We start from the raw sequence: 21,946 nt of genomic DNA, 5'->3' as shown, positions 1-21,946 counted from the left end.
ACACTGTGGTAAAGAGTCAGCTGCTACAGTAAACCTTAAACACAGGATGGACCACGACTGCTGTTCCTCCCTCCATCTCTCCCACCAGAGAATTAAAACAGGTCCACAACAAATACCACACACTACTGTCACGTCCAATACCACACACTACTGTCACGACCAATACCCCACACTACTGTCACGACCAATACCCCACACTACTGTCACGACCAATACCCCACACTACTGTCACGACCAATACCACACACTACTGTCACGACCAATACCACACACTACTGTCACGACCAATACCACACACTAATGTCACGACCAATACCACACACTACTGTCACGACCAATACCACACACTACTGTCACGTTCAATACCACACACTACTGTCACGACCAATACCACACACTACTGTCACGACCAATACCACACACTACTGTCACGACCAATACCACACACTACTCTCACGACCAATACCACACACTACTGTCACGACCAATACCACACACTACTGTCACGACCAATACCACACACTACTGTCACGACCAATACCACACTACTGCCACGACCTATAGCACACACTACTGTCACGACCAATACCTTACACTACTGTCACGACCAATAGCACACACTACTGTCACGACCAATACCACACACTACTGTCACGACCAATACCCCACACTACTGTCACGACCAATACCCCACACTACTGTCACGACCAATACCCCACACTACTGTCACGACCAATACCACACACTACTGTCACGACCAATACCACACACTACTGTCACGACCAATACCACACACTACTGTCATGACCAATACCACACTCCTGTCACGACCAACATCTCACACTACTGTCACGACCAATACCCCACACTACTGTCACGACCAATACCCCACACTACTGTCACGACCAATACCCCACACTACTAATACCCCACACTACTGTCATGACCAATAACACACACTACTGGCACGACCAATACCACACACTACTGGCACGACCAATACCACACACTACTGGCACGACCAATACCGCACACTACTGGCACGACCAATACCACACACTACTGTCACGACCAATACCCCACACTACTGTCACGACCAATACCCCACACTACTGTCACGACCAATACCCCACACTACTGTCACGACCAAAATCCCACATTACTGTCACGACCAATACCACACACTACTGTCACGACCAATACCACACTACTGTCACGACCAATATCCCCACACTACTGTCACGACCTATACCCCACACTACTAATACCCCACACTACTGTCACGACCAATACCCCACACTACTGTCACGACCAATACCACACAACTGTCACGACCAATAAAACACACTACTGTCACGACCAATAAAACACTAAATCAATTAATTGCAGTCATTCTTGCACCATGTGATCAATTATCAGTTCTAAACATGTATGATTTGTCTGTTTGCCTCTACTGCCCGTGGTTTATCTGCTTCTAATCCCCGTGGTCTATCTGTATGTCTGCCTCTACTCCCCGTGGTCTGTCTGCCTCTACTCCCCGTGGTCTGTCTGCCTCTACTCCCCGTGGCCTGTCTGCCTCTACTCCCCGTGGCCTGTCTGCCTCTACTCCCCGTGGCCTGTCTGCCTCTACTCCCCGTGGCCTGTCTGCCTCTACTCCCCGTGGCCTGTCTGCCTCTACTCCCCGTGGTCTGTCTGCCTCTACTCCCCGTGGTCTATCTGCCTATACTCCCCGTGGTCTATCTGCCTCTACTCCCTGTGGTCTATCTGTCTGTCTGCCTCTACTCCCCGTGGTCTATCTGTATGTCTGCCTCTACTCCCCGTGGTCTATCTGTCTGTCTGTCTGCCTCCACTCCCCGTGGTCTATCTGTCTGTCTGCCTCTACTCCCCGTGGTCTGTCTGCCTCTACTCCCCGTGGTCTGTCTGCCTCTACTCCCCGTGGTCTGTCTGCCTCTACTCCCCGTGGTCTGTCTGCCTCTACTCCCCGTGGTCTGTCTGCCTCTACTCCCCGTGGTCTGTCTGCCTCTACTCCCCGTGGTCTGTCTGCCTCTACTCCCCGTGGTCTGTCTGCCTCTACTCCCCGTGGTCTGTCTGCCTCTACTCCCCGTGGTCTGTCTGCCTCTACTCCCCGTGGTCTATCTGTCTGTCTGCCTCTACTCCCCATGGTCTATCTGTCTGTCTGCCTCTACTCCCCGTGGTCTGTCTGCCTGTACTCCCCATGGTCTATCTGCCTCTACTCCCCGTGGTCTGTCTGCCTCTACTCCCCATGGTCTATCTGTCTGTCTGCCTCTACTCCCCGTGGTCTATCTGTCTGTCTGCCTCTACTCCCTGTGGTCTATCTGTCTGTCTGCCTCTACTCCCCATGGTCTATCTGTCTGTCTGCCTCTACTCCCCGTGGTCTATCTGTCTGTCTGCCTCTACTCCCCGTGGTCTATCTGCCTCTACTGCCTGTGGTCTATCTGTCTGTCTGCCTCTACTCAAATCAAATCTAATTTTATTTGTCACATACACATGGTTAGCAGATGTTAATGCGAGTGTAGCGAAATGCTTGTGCTTCTAGTTCCGACAATGCAGTAATAACCAACAAGTAATCTAACTAACAATTCCAAAACTACTGTCTTATACACACAAGTGTAGGGGGATAAAGAATATGTACATAAAGATATATGAATGAGTGATGGTACAGAGCGGCATAGGCAAGATACAGAGATGGTATCGAGTACAGTATATACATATGAGATGAGTATGTAAACAAAGTGGCATAGTTAAAGTGGCTAGTGATACATGTATTACATAAAGATGCAGTAGATGATAGAGTACAGTATATACGTATACATATGAGATGAATAATGTAGGGTATGTAAACATTATATAAGGTAGCATTGTTTAAAGTGGCTAGTGATATATTTTACATTTCCCATCAATTCCCATTATTAAAGTGATTGGAGTTGAGTCAGTGTGTTGGCAGCAGCCACTCAATGTTAGTGGTGGCTGTTTAACAGTCTGATGGCCTTGAGATAGAAGCTGTTTTTCAGTCTCTCGGTCCCAGCTTTGATGCACCTGTACTGACCTCGCCTTCTGGATGATAGCGGGGTGAACAGGCAGTGGCTCGGGTGGTTGTTGTCCTTGATGATCTTTATGGCCTTCCTGTGACATCGGGTGGTGTAGGTGTCCTGGAGGGCAGGTAGTTTGCCCCCGGTGATGCGTTGTGCAGACCTCACTACCCTCTGGAGAGCCTTACGGTTGTGGGCGGAGCAGTTGCCGTACCAGGCGGTGATACAGCCCGCCAGGATGCTCTCGATTGTGCATCTGTAGAAGTTTGTGAGTGCTTTTGGTGACAAGCCGAATTTCTTCAGCCTCCTGAGGTTGAAGAGGCGCTGCTGTGCCTTCATCACGATGCTGTCTGTGTGGGTGGACCAATTCAGTTTGTCTGTGATGTGTATGCCGAGGAACTTAAAACTTGCTACCCTCTCCACTACTGTTCCATCGATGTGGATAGGGGGGTGTTCCCTCTGCTGTTTCCTGAAGTCCACAATCATCTCCTTAGTTTTGTTGACGTTGAGTGTGAGGTTATTTTCCTGACACCACACTCCGAGGGCCCTCACCTCCTCCCTGTAGGCTGTCTCGTCGTTGTTGATAAGCCTACCACTGTTGTGTCGTCTGCAAACTTGATGATTGAGTTGGAGGCGTGCGTGGCCACGCAGTCGTGGGTGAACAGGGAGTACAGGAGAGGGCTCAGAACGCACCCTTGTGGGGCCCCAGTGTTGAGGATCAGCGGGGTGGAGATGTTGTTGCCTACCCTCACCACCTGGGGGCGGCCCGTCAGGAAGTCCAGTACCCAGTTTCACAAGGCGGGGTCGAGACCCAGGGTCTCGAGGTTGATGACGAGCTTGGAGGGTACTATGGTGTTAAATGCCGAGCTGTAGTCGATGAACAGCATTCTCACATAGGTATTCCTCTTGTCCAGATGGGTTAGGGCAGTGTGCAGTGTGGTTGAGATTGAATCGTATGTGGACCTATTTTTGCGGTAAGCAAATTGGAGTGGGTCTAGGGTGTCAGGTAGGGTGGAGGTGATATGGTCCTTGACTAGTCTCTCAAAGCACTTCATGATGACGGAGTGAGTGCTACTGGGCGGTAGTCGTTTAGCTCAGTTACCTTAGCTTTCTTGGGAACAGGAACAATGGTGACCCTCTTGAAGCATGTGGGAACAGCAGACTGGGATAGGGATTGATTGAATATGTCCGTAAACACACCAGCCAGCTGGTCTGCGCATGCTCTGAGGGCGAGGCTGGGGATGCCGTCTGGGCCTGCAGCCTTGCGAGGGTTAACACGTTTAAATGTTTTACTCACCTCGGCTGCAGTGAAGGAGATGCCGCATGTTTTGGTTGCAGGACGTGTCAGTGGCACTGTGTTGTCCTCAAAGCGGGCAAAAAAGTTATTTAGTCTGCCTGGGAGCAAGACATCCTGGTCCGTGACTGGGATGGGTTTCTTCTTGTGGTCCGTGATTGACTGTAGACCCTGCCACATACCTCTTGTGTCTGAGCCGTTGAATTGAGATTCTACTTTGACTCTATACTGACGCTTAGCTTGTTTGATTGCTTTGTGGAGTGAATAGCTACACTGTTTGTATTCGGTCATGTTTCCGGTCACCTTGCCCTGATTAAAAGCAGTGGTTCGCGCTTTCAGTTTCACGCGAATGCTGCCATCAATCCACGGTTTCTGGTTTGGGAATGTTTTAATCGTTGCTATGGGAACGACATCTTCAACGCACGTTCTAATGAACTCGCACACCGAATCAGCGTATTCGTCAATGTTGTTGTCTGACGCAATACGAAACATATCCCAGTCCACGTGATGGAAGCAGTCTTGGAGTGTGGAATCAGATTGGTCGGACCAGCGTTGGACAGACCTCAGCGTGGGAGCTTCTTGTTTTAGTTTCTGTCTGTAGGTCTGTCTGTCTGTCTGCCTCTACTCCCTGTGGTCTATCTGTCTGTCGGCCTCTACTCCCCGTAGTCTATCTGCCTCTACTCCCTGTGGCCTATCTGCCTCTACTTCCCGTGGTCTGTCTGCCTCTACTCCCCGTGGTCTATCTGTCTATCTGCCTATACTCCCCGTGGTCTATCTGCCTCTACTCCCCGTGGTCTGTCTGTCTGTCTGCCTATACTCCCCGTGGTCTGTCTGTCTGTCTGCCTATACTCCCCGTGGTCTATCTGCCTCTACTCCCCGTGGTCTGTCTGCCTCTACTCCCCGTGGTCTGTCTGTCTGTCTGCCTCTACTCCCCGTGGTCTATCTGCCTATACCCCCGTGGTCTGTCTGCCTCTACTCCCCGTGGTCTGTCTGCCTCTACTCCCCGTGGTCTGTCTGCCTCTACTCCCCGTGGTCAATCTGTCTGTCTGCCTCTACTCCCCGTGGTCTATCTGCCTATACCCCCGTGGTCTATCTGCCTCTACTCCCCGTGGTCTGTCTGCCTCTACTCCCCGTGGTCTGTCTGCCTCTACTCCCCGTGGTCTATCTGTCTGTCTGCCTCTACTCCCCGTGGCCTGTCTGCCTCTACTCCCCGTGGCCTGTCTGCCTCTACTCCCCGTGGCCTGTCTGCCTCTACTCCCCGTGGCCTGTCTGCCTCTACTCCCCGTGGCCTGTCTGCCTCTACTCCCCGTGGCCTGTCTGCCTCTACTCCCCGTGGCCTGTCTGCCTCTACTCCCCGTGGCCTGTCTGCCTCTACTCCCCGTGGCCTGTCTGCCTCTACTCCCCGTGGTCTATCTGTCTGTCTCTACTCCCCGTGGTCTATCTGTCTGCATCTACTCCCCGTGGTCTATCTGCCTCTACTCCCCGTGGTCTATCTGCCTCTACTCCCCGTGGTCTATCTGCCTCTACTCCCCGTGGTCTATCTGCCTCTACTCCCGTGGTCTATCTGCCTCTACTCCCCGTGGTCTATCTGCCTCTACTCCCCGTGGTCTATCTGCCTCTACTCCCCGTGGTCTATCTGCCTCTACTCCCCGTGGTCTATCTGCCTCTACTCCCCGTGGTCTATCTGCCTCTACTCCCCGTGGTCTATCTGCCTCTACTCCCCGTGGTCTGTCTGCCTCTACTCCCCGTGGTCTGTCTGCCTCTACTCCCCGTGGTCTGTCTGCCTCTACTCCCCGTGGTCTGTATGCCTCTGCTCCCCGTGGTCTGTATGCCTCTGCTCCCCGTGGCCTGTCTGCCTCTACTCCCCGTGGTCTGTCTGCCTCTACTCCCCATGGTCTATCTGCATCTACTCCCCATGGTCTATATGCCTCTACTCCCCATGGTCTGTCTGCCTCTACTCCCCGTGGTCTATCTGTCTATCTGCCTATACTCCCCGTGGTCTATCTGCCTCTACTCCCCGTGGTCTATCTGCCTCTACTCCCCGTGGTCTATCTGCCTCTACTCCCCGTGGTCTGTCTGCCTCTACGTGGTCTGTCTGTCTGTCTGCCTCTACTCCCCGTGGTCTATCTGCCTCTACTCCCCGTGGTCTATCTGCATCTACTCCCCGTGGTCTGTCTGCCTATACTCCCCGTGGTCCGTCTGCCTATACTCCCCGTGGTCCGTCTGCCTCTACTCCCCGTGGTCCGTCTGCCTCTACTCCCCGTGGTCCGTCTGCCTCTACTCCCCGTGGTCCGTCTGCCTCTACTCCCCGTGGTACGTCTGCCTCTACTCCCCGTGGTCCGTCTGCCTCTACTCCCCGTGGTCTATCAGTCTGTCTGCCTCTACTCCCCGTGGTCTCTGTCTGTCTGCCTCTACTCCCCGTGGTCTCTGTCTGTCTGCCTCTACTCCCCGTGGTCTATCTGTCTGCCTCTACTCCCCGTGGTCTATCTGTCTGCCTCTACTCCCCGTGGTCTATCTGTCTGCCTCTACTCCCCGTGGTCTGTCTGCCTCTACTCCCCGTGGTCTGTCTGCCTCTACTCCCCGTGGTCTGTCTGTCTGCCTCTACTCCCCGTGGTCTATCTGTCTGCCTCTACTCCCCGTGGTCTATCAGTCTGTCTGCCTCTACTCCCCGTGGTCTATCCGTCTGTCTCTACTCCCCGTGGCCTGTCTGCCTCTACTCCCCGTGGCCTGTCTGCCTCTACTCCCGTGGCCTGTCTGCCTCTACTCCCCGTGGCCTGTCTGCCTCTACTCCCCGTGGCCTGTCTGCTGCTCTACTCCCGTGGCCTGTCTGTCTGCTCTACTCCCCGTGGCCTGTCTGCCTCTACTCCCCGTGGCCTGTCTGCCTCTACTCCCCGTGGCCTGTCTGCCTCTACTCCCCGTGGCCTGTCTGCCTCTACTCCCCGTGGCCTGTCTGCCTCTACTCCCCGTGGCCTGTCTGCCTCTACTCCCCGTGGCCTGTCTGCCTCTACTCCCCGTGGCCTGTCTGCCTCTACTCCCCGTGGCCTGTCTGCCTCTACTCCCCGTGGTCTCTGTCTGTCTGCCTCTACTCCCCGTGGTCTCTGTCTGTCTGCCTCTACTCCCTGCCGTCTATCTGCCTCTACTCCCCGTGGTCTATCTGCCTCTACTCCCCGTGGTCTATCTGCCTCTACTCCCCGTGGTCTATCTGCCTCTACTCCCCGTGGTCTGTCTGCCTCTACTCCCCGTGGTCTGTATGCCTCTACTCCCCGTGGTCTGTATGCCTCTGCTCCCCGTGGTCTGTATGCCTCTGCTCCCCGTGGCCTGTCTGCCTCTACTCCCCGTGGTCTGTCTGCCTCTACTCCCCATGGTCTATCTGCATCTACTCCCCATGGTCTATATGCCTCTACTCCCCATGGTCTGTCTGCCTCTACTCCCCGTGGTCTATCTGTCTATCTGCCTATACTCCCCGTGGTCTATCTGCCTCTACTCCCCGTGGTCTATCTGCCTCTACTCCCCGTGGTCTATCTGCCTCTACTCCCCGTGGTCTGTCTGCCTCTACTCTCCGTGGTCTGTCTGTCTGTCTGCCTCTACTCCCCGTGGTCTATCTGCCTCTACTCCCCGTGGTCTATCTGCATCTACTCCCCGTGGTCTGTCTGCCTATACTCCCCGTGGTCCGTCTGCCTCTACTCCCCGTGGTCCGTCTGCCTCTACTCCCCGTGGTCCGTCTGCCTCTACTCCCCGTGGTCCGTCTGCCTCTACTCCCCGTGGTCCGTCTGCCTCTACTCCCCGTGGTCCGTCTGCCTCTACTCCCCGTGGTACGTCTGCCTCTACTCCCCGTGGTCCGTCTGCCTCTACTCCCCGTGGTCTATCAGTCTGTCTGCCTCTACTCCCCGTGGTCTCTGTCTGTCTGCCTCTACTCCCCGTGGTCTCTGTCTGTCTGCCTCTACTCCCCGTGGTCTATCTGTCTGCCTCTACTCCCCGTGGTCTATCTGTCTGCCTCTACTCCCCGTGGTCTGTCTGCCTCTACTCCCCGTGGTCTGTCTGCCTCTACTCCCCGTGGTCTGTCTGTCTGCCTCTACTCCCCGTGGTCTATCTGTCTGCCTCTACTCCCCGTGGTCTATCAGTCTGTCTGCCTCTACTCCCCGTGGTCTATCAGTCTGTCTGCCTCTACTCCCCGTGGTCTATCAGTCTGTCTGCCTCTACTCCCCGTGGTCTATCAGTCTGTCTCTACTCCCCGTGGCCTGTCTGCCTCTACTCCCCGTGGCCTGTCTGCCTCTACTCCCCGTGGCCTGTCTGCCTCTACTCCCCGTGGCCTGTCTGCCTCTACTCCCGTGGCCTGTCTGCCTCTACTCCCCGTGGCCTGTCTGCCTCTACTCCCCGTGGCCTGTCTGCCTCTACTCCCCGTGGCCTGTCTGCCTCTACTCCCCGTGGCCTGTCTGCCTCTACTCCCCGTGGCCTGTCTGCCTCTACTCCCCGTGGCCTGTCTGCCTCTACTCCCCGTGGCCTGTCTGCCTCTACTCCCCGTGGCCTGTCTGCCTCTACTCCCCGTGGCCTGTCTGCCTCTACTCCCCGTGGCCTGTCTGCCTCTACTCCCCGTGGCCTGTCTGCCTCTACTCCCCGTGGTCTATCTGCCTCTACTCCCCGTGGTCTCTGTCTGTCTGCCTCTACTCCCCGTGGTCTCTGTCTGTCTGCCTCTACTCCCTGCCGTCTGTCTGCCTCTACTCCCCGTGGTCTGTCTGCCTCTACTCCCCGTGGTCTATCAGTCTGCCTCTACTCCCCGTGGTCTATCAGTCTGCCTCTACTCCCCGTGGTCTATCAGTCTGCCTCTACTCCACGTGGCCTGTCTGTCTGCCTCTACTCCCCGTGGCCTGTCTGTCTGCCTCTACTCCCCGTGGCCTGCCTGTCTGCCTCTACTCCCCGTGGCCTGTCTGCCTCTACTCCCCGTGGCCTGTCTGCCTCTACTCCCCGTGACCTGTCTGCCTCTACTCCCCGTGGCCTGTCTGCCTCTACTCCCCGTGGTCTATCTGTCTGCCTCTACTCCCCGTGGTCTATCTGTCTGCCTCTACTCCCCGTGGTCTATCTGTCTGCCTCTACTCCCCGTGGTCTATCTGTCTGCCTCTACTCCCGTGGTCTATCTGTCTGCCTCTACTCCCCGTGGTCTATCTGTCTGCCTCTACTCCCCGTGGTCTATCTGTCTGCCTCTACTCCCCGTGGTCTATCTGTCTGCCTCTACTCCCCGTGGTCTATCTGTCTGCCTCTACTCCCCGTGGTCTATCTGTCTGCCTCTACTCCCCGTGGTCTATCTGTCTGCCTCTACTCCCCGTGGCCTATCTGTCTGCCTCTACTCCCCGTGGCCTATCTGTCTGCCTCTACTCCCCGTGGTCTATCTGTCTGCCTCTACTCCCCGTGGTCTATCTGTCTGCCTCTACTCCCCGTGGCCTGTCTGCCTCTACTCCCCGTGGCCTGTCTGCCTCTACTCCCCGTGGCCTGTCTGCCTCTACTCCCCGTGGCCTGTCTGCCTCTACTCCCCGTGGCCTGTCTGCCTCTACTCCCCGTGGCCTGTCTGCCTCTACTCCCGTGGCCTGTCTGCCTCTACTCCCGTGGCCTGTCTGCCTCTACTCCCCGTGGCCTGTCTGCCTCTACTCCCCGTGGCCTGTCTGCCTCTACTCCCCGTGGCCTGTCTGCCTCTACTCCCCGTGGTCTATCTGCCTCTACTCCCCGTGGTCTATCTGTCTGTCTGCCTCTACTCCCCGTGGTCTCTGTCTGTCTGCCTCTACTCCCCGTGGTCTATTAGTCTGTCTGCCTCTACTCCCCGTGGTCTATCTGTCTGTCTGCCTCTACTCCCCGTGGTCTATCTGTCTGTCTGCCTCTACTCCCCGTGGTCTGTCTGTCTGCCTCTACTCCCCGTGGTCTATCAGTCTGTCTGCCTCTACTCCCCGTGGCCTGTCTGCCTCTACTCCCCGTGGCCTGTCTGCCTCTACTCCCCGTGGCCTGTCTGCCTCTACTCCCGTGGCCTGTCTGCCTCTACTCCCCGTGGCCTGTCTGCCTCTACTCCCGTGGCCTGTCTGCCTCTACTCCCCGTGGCCTGTCTGCCTCTACTCCCCGTGGCCTGTCTGCCTCTACTCCCCGTGGCCTGTCTGCCTCTACTCCCCGTGGCCTGTCTGCCTCTACTCCCCGTGGCCTGTCTGCCTCTACTCCCGTGGCCTGTCTGCCTCTACTCCCCGTGGCCTGTCTGCCTCTACTCCCGTGGCCTGTCTGCCTCTACTCCCCGTGGCCTGTCTGCCTCTACTCCCCGTGGCCTGTCTGCCTCTACTCCCCGTGGCCTGTCTGCCTCTACTCCCCGTGGTCTATCAGTCTGTCTGCCTCTACTCCCCGTGGTCTATCAGTCTGTCTGCCTCTACTCCCCGTGGTCTATCTGCCTCTACTCCCCGTGGTCTGTCTGCCTCTACTCCCCGTGGTCTGTCTGCCTCTACTCCCCGTGGTCTGTCTGCCTCTACTCCCCGTGGTCTGTCTGCCTCTACTCCCCGTGGTCTGTCTGCCTCTACTCCCCGTGGTCTGTCTGCCTCTACTCCCCGTGGTCTGTCTGCCTCTACTCCCCGTGGTCTGTCTGCCTCTACTCCCCGTGGTCTGTCTGCCTCTACTCCCCGTGGTCTGTCTGCCTCTAGTCCCCGTGGTCTATCAGTCTGTCTGCCTCTACTCCCCGTGGTCTCTGTCTGTCTGCCTCTACTCCCCGTGGTCTATCTGCCTCTACTCCCCGTGGTCTGTCTGCCTCTACTCCCCGTGGTCTATCTGTCTGCCTCTACTCCCCGTGGTCTATCTGTCTGCCTCTACTCCCCGTGGTCTATCTGTCTGCCTCTACTCCCCGTGGTCTATCTGTCTGCCTCTACTCCCCGTGGTCTATCTGTCTGCCTCTACTCCCGTGGCCTGTCTGCCTCTACTCCCGTGGCCTATCTGTCTGCCTCTACTCCCGTGGCCTATCTGTCTGCCTCTACTCCCGTGGCCTATCTGTCTGCTCTACTCCCCGTGGTCTGTCTGCCTCTACTCCCGTGGCCTCTGTCTGCCTCTACTCCCCGTGGCCTCTGTCTGCCTCTACTCCCCGTGGCCTATCTGTCTGCCTCTACTCCCCGTGGCCTATCTGTCTGCCTCTACTCCCCGTGGTCTGTCTGCCTCTACTCCCCGTGGTCTGTCTGCCTCTACTCCCCGTGGTCTGTCTGCCTCTACTCCCCGTGGTCTGTCTGCCTCTACTCCCCGTGGTCTGTCTGCTTCTACTCCCGTGGTCTGTCTGCCTCTACTCCCGTGGTCTGTCTGCCTCTACTCCCCGTGGTCTGTCTGCCTCTACTCCCCGTGGTCTGTCTGCCTCTACTCCCCGTGGTCTGTCTGCCTCTACTCCCCGTGGTCTGTCTGCCTCTACTCCCCGTGGTCTGTCTGCCTCTACTCCCCGTGGTCTGTCTGCCTCTACTCCCCGTGGTCTGTCTGCCTCTACTCCCCGTGGTCTGTCTGCCTCTACTCCCCGTGGTCTGACTGCCTCTACTCCCCGTGGTCTGTCTGCCTCTACTGCCCGTGGTCGGTCTGTCTGCCTCTACTCCCCGTGGTCTGTCTGTCTGCCTCTACTCCCGTGGTCTGTCTGTCTGCCTCTACTCCCCGTGGCCTGTCTGCCTCTACTCCCCGTGGCCTGTCTGCCTCTACTCCCCGTGGCCTGTCTGCCTCTACTCCCCGTGGCCTGTCTGCCTCTACTCCCCGTGGCCTGTCTGCCTCTACTCCCCGTGGCCTGTCTGCCTCTACTCCCCGTGGTCTATCAGTCTGTCTGCCTCTACTCCCCGTGGTCTATCAGTCTGTCTGCCTCTACTCCCCGTGGTCTATCTGCCTCTACTCCCCGTGGTCTGTCTGCCTCTACTCCCCGTGGTCTGTCTGCCTCTACTCCCCGTGGTCTGTCTGCCTCTACTCCCCGTGGTCTGTCTGCCTCTACTCCCCGTGGTCTGTCTGCCTCTACTCCCCGTGGTCTGTCTGCCTCTACTCCCCGTGGTCTGTCTGCCTCTACTCCCCGTGGTCTGACTGCCTCTACTCCCCGTGGTCTGTCTGCCTCTACTGCCCGTGGTCGGTCTGTCTGCCTCTACTCCCCGTGGTCTGTCTGTCTGCCTCTACTCCCCGTGGTCTGTCTGTCTGCCTCTACTCCCCGTGGCCTGTCTGCCTCTACTCCCCGTGGCCTGTCTGCCTCTACTCCCCGTGGCCTGTCTGCCTCTACTCCCCGTGGCCTGTCTGCCTCTACTCCCCGTGGCCTGTCTGCCTCTACTCCCCGTGGCCTGTCTGCCTCTACTCCCCGTGGTCTATCAGTCTGTCTGCCTCTACTCCCCGTGGTCTATCAGTCTGTCTGCCTCTACTCCCCGTGGTCTATCTGCCTCTACTCCCCGTGGTCTGTCTGCCTCTACTCCCCGTGGTCTATCTGTCTGCCTCTACTCCCCGTGGTCTATCTGTCTGTCTCTACTCCCCGTGGCCTGTCTGCCTCTACTCCCCGTGGCCTATCTGTCTGCCTCTACTCCCCGTGGCCTATCTGTCTGCCTCTACTCCCCGTGGCCTATCTGTCTGCCTCTACTCCCCGTGGCCTATCTGTCTGCCTCTACTCCCCGTGGCCTATCTGTCTGCCTCTACTCCCCGTGGCCTATCTGTCTGCCTCTACTCCCCGTGGCCTATCTGTCTGCCTCTACTCCCCGTGGCCTGTCTGCCTCTACTCCCCGTGGCCTGTCTGCCTCTACTCCCCGTGGCCTGTCTGCCTCTACTCCCCGTGGCCTGTCTGCCTCTACTCCCCGTGGCCTGTCTGCCTCTACTCCCCGTGGCCTGTCTGCCTCTACTCCCCGTGGCCTGTCTGCCTCTACTCCCCGTGGCCTGTCTGCCTCTACTCCCCGTGGCCTGTCTGCCTCTACTCCCCGTGGCCTGTCTGCCTCTACTCCCCGTGGTCTATCAGTCTGTCTGCCTCTACTCCCCGTGGTCTATCAGTCTGTCTGCCTCTACTCCCCGTGGTCTATCAGTCTGTCTGCCTCTACTCCCCGTGGTCTGTCTGCTTCTACTCCCCGTGGTCTGTCTGCCTCTACTCCCCGTGGTCTGTCTGCCTCTACTCCCCGTGGTCTGTCTGCCTCTACTCCCCGTGGTCTATCTGCCTCTACTCCCCGTGGTCTGTCTGCTTCTACTCCCGTGGTCTGTCTGCCTCTACTCCCGTGGTCTGTCTGCCTCTACTCCCCGTGGTCTGTCTGCCTCTACTCCCCGTGGTCTGTCTGCCTCTACTCCCCGTGGTCTGTCTGCCTCTACTCCCCGTGGTCTGTCTGCCTCTACTCCCCGTGGTCTGTCTGCCTCTACTCCCCGTGGTCTGTCTGCCTCTACTCCCCGTGGTCTGTCTGCCTCTACTCCCCGTGGTCTATCTGCCTCTACTCCCCGTGGTCTATCTGCCTCTACTGCCCGTGGTCGGTCTGTCTGCCTCTACTCCCCGTGGTCTGTCTGTCTGCCTCTACTCCCCGTGGTCTGTCTGTCTGCCTCTACTCCCCGTGGTCTGTCTGTCTGCCTCTACTCCCCGTGGCCTGTCTGCCTCTACTCCCCGTGGCCTGTCTGCCTCTACTCCCCGTGGCCTGTCTGCCTCTACTCCCCGTGGCCTGTCTGCCTCTACTCCCCGTGGTCTATCAGTCTGTCTGCCTCTACTCCCCGTGGTCTATCAGTCTGTCTGCCTCTACTCCCCGTGGTCTATCTGCCTCTACTCCCCGTGGTCTGTCTGCCTCTACTCCCCGTGGTCTGTCTGCCTCTACTCCCCGTGGTCTGTCTGCCTCTACTCCCCGTGGTCTGTCTGCCTCTACTCCCCGTGGTCTGTCTGCCTCTACTCCCCGTGGTCTGTCTGCCTCTACTCCCGTGGTCTGTCTGCCTCTACTCCCCGTGGTCTGTCTGCCTCTACTCCCCGTGGTCTGTCTGCCTCTACTCCCCGTGGTCTGTCTGCCTCTACTCCCCGTGGTCTGTCTGCCTCTACTCCCCGTGGTCTATCTGCCTCTACTCCCCGTGGTCTATCTGCCTCTTCTCCCCGTGGTCTGTCTGTCTGTCTGCCTCTACTCGCCGTGGTCTGTCTGCCTCTACTCCCCGTGGTCTGTCTGCTTCTACTCGCCGTGGTCTATCTGTATGTCTGCCTCTACTCCCCGTGGTCTATCTGCCTCTACTCCCCGTGGTCTGTCTGTCTGCCTCTACCCCCATGTGGTCTATCTGTCTGTCTGCCTCTACTCCCCGTGGTCTTTCTGTCTGTCTGCCTCTACTCCCCGTGTTCTGTTTGTCTGCCTCTACTCCCCGTGGTCTGTCTGTCTGCCTCTACTCCCCGTGGTCTGTCTGTCTGTCTGTCTGTCTGCCTCTACTACCCGTGGTCTGTCTGTCTGCCTCTACCCCCATGTGGTCTATCTGTCTGTCTGCCTCTACTCCCCGTGGTCTTTCTGTCTGTCTGCCTCTACTCCCCGTGTTCTGTTTGTCTGCCTCTACTCCCCGTGGTCTGTCTGTCTGCCTCTACTCCCCGTGGTCTGTCTGTCTGTCTGTCTGTCTGCCTCTACTACCCGTGGTCTGTCTGTCTGTCTGTCTGTCTATGTTATATCTCTCTTCATCTCTGTGGATTATTCTCTCCCCTCTCTATTTCCTCTGATGTTATATCACTCTTCATCTCTGTGGATTATGCTCTCCCCTCTCTCTATTTCCTCTGATGTTATATCACTCTTCATCTCTGTGGATTATTCTCTCCTCTGTCTTTATTTCCTCTGATGTTATATCACTCTCATCTGCCTCTACTCCCCGTGGTCTATCAGTCTGTCTGCCTCTACTCCCCGTGGTCTATCTGCCTCTACTCCCCGTGGTCTGTGTCTGTCTGCCTCTACTCCCCGTGGTCTGTCTGTCTGTCTGCCTCTACTCCCCGTGGTCTCAGTCTGTCTGCCTCTACTGCCCATGGTCTATCTGTCTGTCTGCCTCTACTCCCTGTGGTCTATCTGTCTGTCTCCCTATACTCCCTGTGGTCTATCTGTCTGCCTGCTTCTACTCCCCTTGGTCTATCTGTCTGTCTGCCTCTAATCCCTGTGGTCTGTCTGTCTCCATGTCACTGCCTCATAGCTATCCTCCAAAACACATCGCTGTTAGTTTGGCTTTCGTTCCTGTATTCTCTCTCTCCCTATTCCTTTCTCTCCCCTGTCTTTATTTCCTCTGATGTTATATCACTCTTCATCTCTGTGGATTATTCTCTCCCCTGTCTCTATTTCCTCTGATGTTATATCTCTCTTCATCTCTGTGGATTATTCTCTCCCCTGTCTCTATTTCCTCTGATGTTATATCTCTCTTCATCTCTGTGGATTATTCTCTCCCCTGTCTCTCCCTCTCATTAGATACGTACCTTTCTCTCTCTCTCTCTGTACCCTGCTCTCTTGCTTCAAGTCTTTACAGACGCCAGAAAAGATTGCAATTCTGTGAGTGCATGTCTTAACTCTGCATTGAGAATGTGTGAACTCTGTGACCCTGTTGCCATCACTCCTCTCCCTCTCCCTCAAAAGCAGAGGTGTGTGTCTGTCTGAGGGGGATTGTAGGCTGAAGTAACTTTAATGCACTACTTAAAACCATTCTCTGCTCCTGCCCTCTAATCTTCTCCTTTAGCAAAAACAAAAGGCAATAAAAGATTATGCTGAATGAAATCCCTCTGTAAATTGTTACCATTGAGTGTGTGCGTGCATGCGTGTGCACGACACACATGCATATGCCTAGGCTCATATGGTTCCCTTAATTTGTCATTGAGAAATGTGTCTTGACTCTTGATTGATTTCTCGATCACTTGAGGCAACATGTAACCAAAGTATGGTCTGTGTTAGCGTCCTCTCCTTCCCTGTCATGTGATCTGTAGGTTGTCTGTGTGTTGGAGAGAGGCCGTCATAACTTATTCATCAGACTGCAAGTCATTATCCTCTACTATAGGGGAAGGCCCAGTGGGACAGCAGCACTTCATGTTCCATTGATTGTCATTCTTCTTTGTCCTCCACTTTCCCTCCCTCTCTTATCTATTTTCTGCTTAAGTTCTCTCTCTTTTTCTACTTTAGCCTCTGACTGTTATCTTCCTGTTTTGGTCTGTTCTTTCTTATGCTACTTCTCTCACTTTTCCTCTCTTACTCCATCTTTCTTTTCTTTCTGATTATTTTGAACATTGGAAAAACAAGCTAGTGTATTGAATTTGTTTGTGTGTGGATTTCATTTTTTTTTGCTGAAACTTGATTGATTACGGTGTGTGATACAGACAGGCAATAACAGATGGTTTGCCATGACTCTGACACTCTGCCTGCCTCTACGACCTCTCTGAAATCTGGACTGGGGTCGCCATGGCAGCAGAGGCGTGACACCTGTTTGACAAGCGACAGGGAGTCCCCACAGTAAGAGAGGTGTGAAGCTTAGCGGAACAGAGGACTGAGAAGGAGGGAAACGAAAACAGGAGGAGAGATATGGCGAGAGCGATAGAATAGAGGAAAGGAGAGACAGAGAGAGATGACAGGAGAGGGAATGGAAGAGGAGAGAGGCGGAGGCAATAACATCAACAGAGCGATACAGGAAAATATCGACTACAGGAATTGAAGGGAAGATAAAAGAGAAAGACAAAAGGAGAGCAGAGAGAGAACGTGATGGAGGAAATTACATATACAGTGGGGCAAAAAAGTATTTAGTCAGCCACCAATTGTGCAAGTTCTCCCACTTAAAAAGATGAGAGAGGCCTGTAATTTTCATCATAGGTACACTTCAACTATGACAGACAAAAATAGGAAAAAAAATCCAGAAAATCACATTGTAGGATTTTTAATGAATTTATTTGCAAATGATGGTGAAAAATAAGTATTTGGTCAATAACAAAAGTTTATCTCAATACTTTGTTATATACCCTTTGTTGGCAATGACAGAGGTCAAACGTTTTCTGTAAGTCTTCAAGGTTTTCACACACTGTTGCTGGTATTTTGGCCCATTCCTCCATGCAGATCTTCTCTAGAGCAGTGATGTTTTGGGGCGGTTGCTGGGCAACACGGACTTTCAACTCCCTCCAAAGATTTTCTATGGGGTTGAGATCTGGAGACTGGCTAGGCCATTCCAGGACCTTGACATGCTTCTTACGAAGCCACTCCGTTGCCCGGGCGGTGTGTTTGGGATCATTGTCATGCTGAAAGACCCAGCCACGTTTCATCTTCAATGCCCTTGCTGATGGAAGGAGGTTTTCACTCAAAATCTCACGATACATGGCCTCATTCATTCTTTCCTTTACACGGATCAGTCGTCCTGGTCCCTTTGCAGAAAAACAGCCCCAAAGCATGATGTTTCCACCCCCATGCTTCACAGTAGTTGTGGCGTTCTTTGGATGCAACTCAGCATTCTTTGTCCTCCAAACACAACGAGTTGAGTTTTTACCAACAATTTATATTTTGGTTTCATCTGACCATATGACATTCTCCCAATCTTCTTCTGGATCATCCAAATGCTCTCTAACAAACTTCAGACGGGCCTGGACATGTACTGGCTTAAAACCTTTTGTGACTAGGGGGTAGTATTTTCATTTTTGGAAAAATAACTTTCCCGTAGTAAACGGGATATTTTGTCAGGACAAGATGCTAGAATATACATATAATTGACAGTTTAGGGTAGAAAACACTCTAAAGTTTCCAAAACTCTAAAAATATTGTCTGTGAGTATAACAGTACTGATATTGCAGGCGAAGGCCTGAGAAAAATCCAATCCGGAAGTGCCTCGTGTTTTGAAAGCGCTGCGTTCCAATGCGTCCCTATTGAGCAGTGAATGGGCTATCAACCAGATTACTTTTTCTCCGTATTCCCCAAGGTGTCTAGAGCATTGTGACGTAGTTTTACGCATTTATGTTGAAGAATACCCGTAAGCGGCTACATTGCGCAACTGGTCACCTGATGGCTCCCAGAGTGATTCTCGCGTAAAATACAGAGGTAGCCATTATTCCAATCGGTCCTACTGAAAAACCAATTGTCCCCGTGGATATATTATCGAATAGATATTTGAAAAACACCTTGAGGATTGATTATAAACCACGTTTGCCATGTTTCTGTCGATATTATGGAGCTAATTTGGAATATTTTTTGGCGTTTTCGTGACTGCAATTTCCGGGCGATTTCTCAGCCAAACGTGAAGAACAAATGGAGCTATTTCGCCTACAAAAATAATATTTTTGGAAAAAAGGAACATTGGCTATCTAACTGGGAGTCTCGTGAGTGAAAACATCCGAAGCTCATCAAAGGTAAATGATTTAATTTGATTGCTTTTCTGATTTCCGTGACCAAGTTACCTGCTGCTCGCTAGACAAAATGCTAAGCTAGGCTATCGATAAACTTACACAAATGCTTGTCTAGCTTTAGTAGTAAAGCATATTTCGAAAATCTGAGATGACAGGGTGATTAACAAAAGGCTAAGCTGTGTCTCAATATAATTCACTTGTGATTTTCATGAATAGGAATATTTTCTAAGATTATGTCCGTTGCGTTATGCTAATTAGTGTCAGTCGATGATTACGCTCCCTCATGCGGGTTGGGGAGTCATTAGAGGTTAAGCAGGGGGACACGTCTGGCACTGCAGGATTTGAATCCCTGGCGGCATAGTGTGTTACTGATGGTAGGCTTTGTTACTTTGGTCCCAGCTCTCTGCAGGTCATTCACTAGGTCCCCCCATGTGGTTCTTGGATTTTTGCTCACCGTTCTTGTGATCATTTTGACCCCACGGGGTGAGATCTTGCGTGGAGCCCCAGATCGAGGGAGATTATCAGTGGTCTTGTATGTCTTCGATTTCCTAATAATTGCTCCCACAGTTGATTTCTTCAAACCAAGCTGCTTACCTATTGCAGATTCAGTCTTCCCAGCCTGGTGCAGGTCTACAATTTTGTTTCTGATGTCCTTTGACAGCTCTTTGGTCTTGGCCATAGTGGAGTTTGGAGTGTGACTGTTTGAGGTTGTGGACAGGTGTCTTTTATACTGATAACAAGTTCAAACAGTTTCCATTAATACAGGTAACGAGCGGAGGACAGAGGAGCCTCTTACAGAAGAAGTTACAGGTCTGTGAGAGCCAGAAATCTTGCTTGTTTGTAGGTGACCAAATACTTGTTTTCCACCATAATTTGCAAATAAATTCATTAAAAATCCTACAATGTGATTTTCTGGATTTTCTTTTCTCATTTTGTCTGTCATAGTTGAAATGTACCTATGATGAAAATTACAGGACTCTCATCTTTTTAAGTGGGAGAACTTGCACAATTGGTGGCTGACTAAATACTTTTTTGCCCCACTGTATGCACTATACAGCATATTTCATACCCAACATAATCTGGGACTAGGATTTTTCATTCAAATATGGATGTTATTTCTGCAGCTCAATAATATTCTAGCCTTCTTTCTAATTATGTTATTTTCATATAACAGTGAAAGGACTCTTCCATCCACCCACAGTAAGAGTCTTAGGCATCAAATCGACTTGGCCTGTTTCCTTGTATTTATTACCATCGAGGACACATATTTTATTTCTATGCACAGGGGAGATGGGGCACAATGACCTAACGGTGGCAGAGGCCATTTTCTACCGACACGTCATTGGGAGAACACTTAAGAGTATCTCAAGGTATCATAGTGGATAGGACTGGTCTAAATATAGAATGTCTCTAGAGGACTTGTCTTTGTTTCCATGTAAATGGGTCGCTTGGAGTGGAAAACACTAGTGGTCAGATATAATACACACACACTGTGTGATCATACGCAAACATACCTGGATATACACACCAAACAATCACACACAAATTCCAACCACAAATAATGGCAGATGTAGAGACACTACAATACACCACACAAACACACACAGTTTACTTACAGAATTGGAGGCTGAGACTCACGATGGCCAGCACCGCCCCCACCACCACCAGGAGGATGAAGCGGTTCCGAGCCAGCATCCTGACAAGTGATTGGTCCGTCTCCCTGTCAGTCAACCATCCACACCTTGCCCCATTCCTGCTGTCTAAATAGGCACAACAAAAACAACCAACATTATGAAACAAACATGCCTATAACACGCCTCTAAACCAATAGAAGAAAAAACTTTACTGCACACAATGAACCACACAAATGAACTAAAGAAAGTAGTCAGCCACAGTTTGTAGCATTTTCCACTGTACATCCTGCCTTCTATGAATAGACCTATGAGAGAGCAGGGATATAGGAACAATCAGGGAGGGAAAAGCAGAAAGAACATGTAAAAAGCCCACCATTTACGTCAGTTATACACAACGCAACCCTACTATTAGACAGACTAAAAATAAGAGCATGGCTAGATGAGGTAAAAATGGTGCCTCAATCATTATCCTCAATCACCTCCCCTCAGAAACTGCCTACATGACATGAGATGTTCTCTCAAAACATGTTCATGCAAATATGAAACAATTATAAGGTTTAGAGTTGGACAAACTAAACTGTCTCAAAATTGTTTTTGCTTCTCAATGTATAAATGTTATTATATGTAGCTAACCTGTATGCATCTTAATGTGGTAAAACTCTTCTGTGGAACTCCTGTAGTGATTAACGTTACTGAAAAATTGTAGTAGGCTACCTGCGAGGATACTATTTCATGATGATTGCACTAATTAAAACAATGTTGGCGCATTGTGACAGCTTGTCTACTCGTCTCGACCACAATGCTATGCTGACCAGCTACAAGGGAAGGGATCATTTGTTAGCTAGCGAACTGGCTATCTAGATAACTTTCATATTGTTATATCTAACACATGCACTATAGTAGCATCAATGCTTCCGGTATAACAGCTAAATTTACAACTTGTAAAGCTAAATATGTGGTAGTAAACTTGTCGGCTTTTTTGCAGAATCGAATGGTTTCGGTGAATTCGTAGCTACCTTAACGACGTTATTACAAAACGCCAAGCCTTTGTTTACAATGTACCTACTCGGGACAAACTCGTGGGAAAATGCTAAGTAGCTAAACTGCCTAATTAACATATTGCTTGCTGGTCGTTTATCTCGGATCATCTTACCAAGTAGCGAACCTCAATCAGAACTTGAATCCACCAAGCGCCGTGCCGGCTTTTACTCCTCTGAACTACCTATCCGTGTGGCTGTCCTGGGTCCTGCTTGCTGGCTCCACTTCGCTGTGCTAGCCTTCTACTCCCCTTTGAATATGCAACTGAAACGTAATGGCTCACTGCGCCGTCTCCTGGAAAAGCTTCGCAATGCCACCGATTGCACCCCTCTACTTTTGTCTCGCATCTCCACTATTCTGGTGTGAAACGTGGAGGATCATCCTGTCATCACCATTATTCTATGGCCATCAACCGATATGATGTTGTGATAAAATACATTATTCTGAACGATTGCATCAAAATAGGAATAATTTTGCTGAGAAACAGCTTGAAGGTTATTTTTCCCGGCCCATAGTTATACGTATAATAGGGCTATAATCAGTCGATGCTTTTGACCGTGGTGGAAAAAGTACCCAAAAGTCATACTGTAGTAAAAGAAAAGATACCTTAATAGAACATGACTCAAGTAAAAGTGAGAATCAACCAGTAAAATAT

General features: G+C 52.6%; 1 protein-coding gene across 1 annotated transcript in view; it reads right to left on the bottom strand.

The window, feature by feature from the left end:
• The window catches only part of LOC115126175 (2-phosphoxylose phosphatase 1-like), a 61,790-nt gene extending 40,212 nt beyond the window's left edge, over positions 1-21,578 (bottom strand). Inside the window, exons 1-2 of the mRNA XM_065024319.1 lie at positions 21,407-21,578; positions 20,236-20,379 (exon numbers count right to left, since the gene is read on the bottom strand). Of these exons, the coding sequence (XP_064880391.1) occupies positions 20,236-20,314 (79 nt within the window). The 5' untranslated portion in view covers positions 20,315-20,379; positions 21,407-21,578. The remainder of the gene's footprint in view (positions 1-20,235; positions 20,380-21,406) is intronic.
• Positions 21,579-21,946: the final 368 nt, after the last annotated feature.

Source organism: Oncorhynchus nerka, linkage group LG11 (assembly GCF_034236695.1).
Source record: "Oncorhynchus nerka isolate Pitt River linkage group LG11, Oner_Uvic_2.0, whole genome shotgun sequence".
Lineage (NCBI taxonomy): Eukaryota > Metazoa > Chordata > Actinopteri > Salmoniformes > Salmonidae > Oncorhynchus > Oncorhynchus nerka.
Note: the sequence above shows the minus strand (reverse complement) of the source record. Positions and strands in the feature narration are given on the sequence as shown.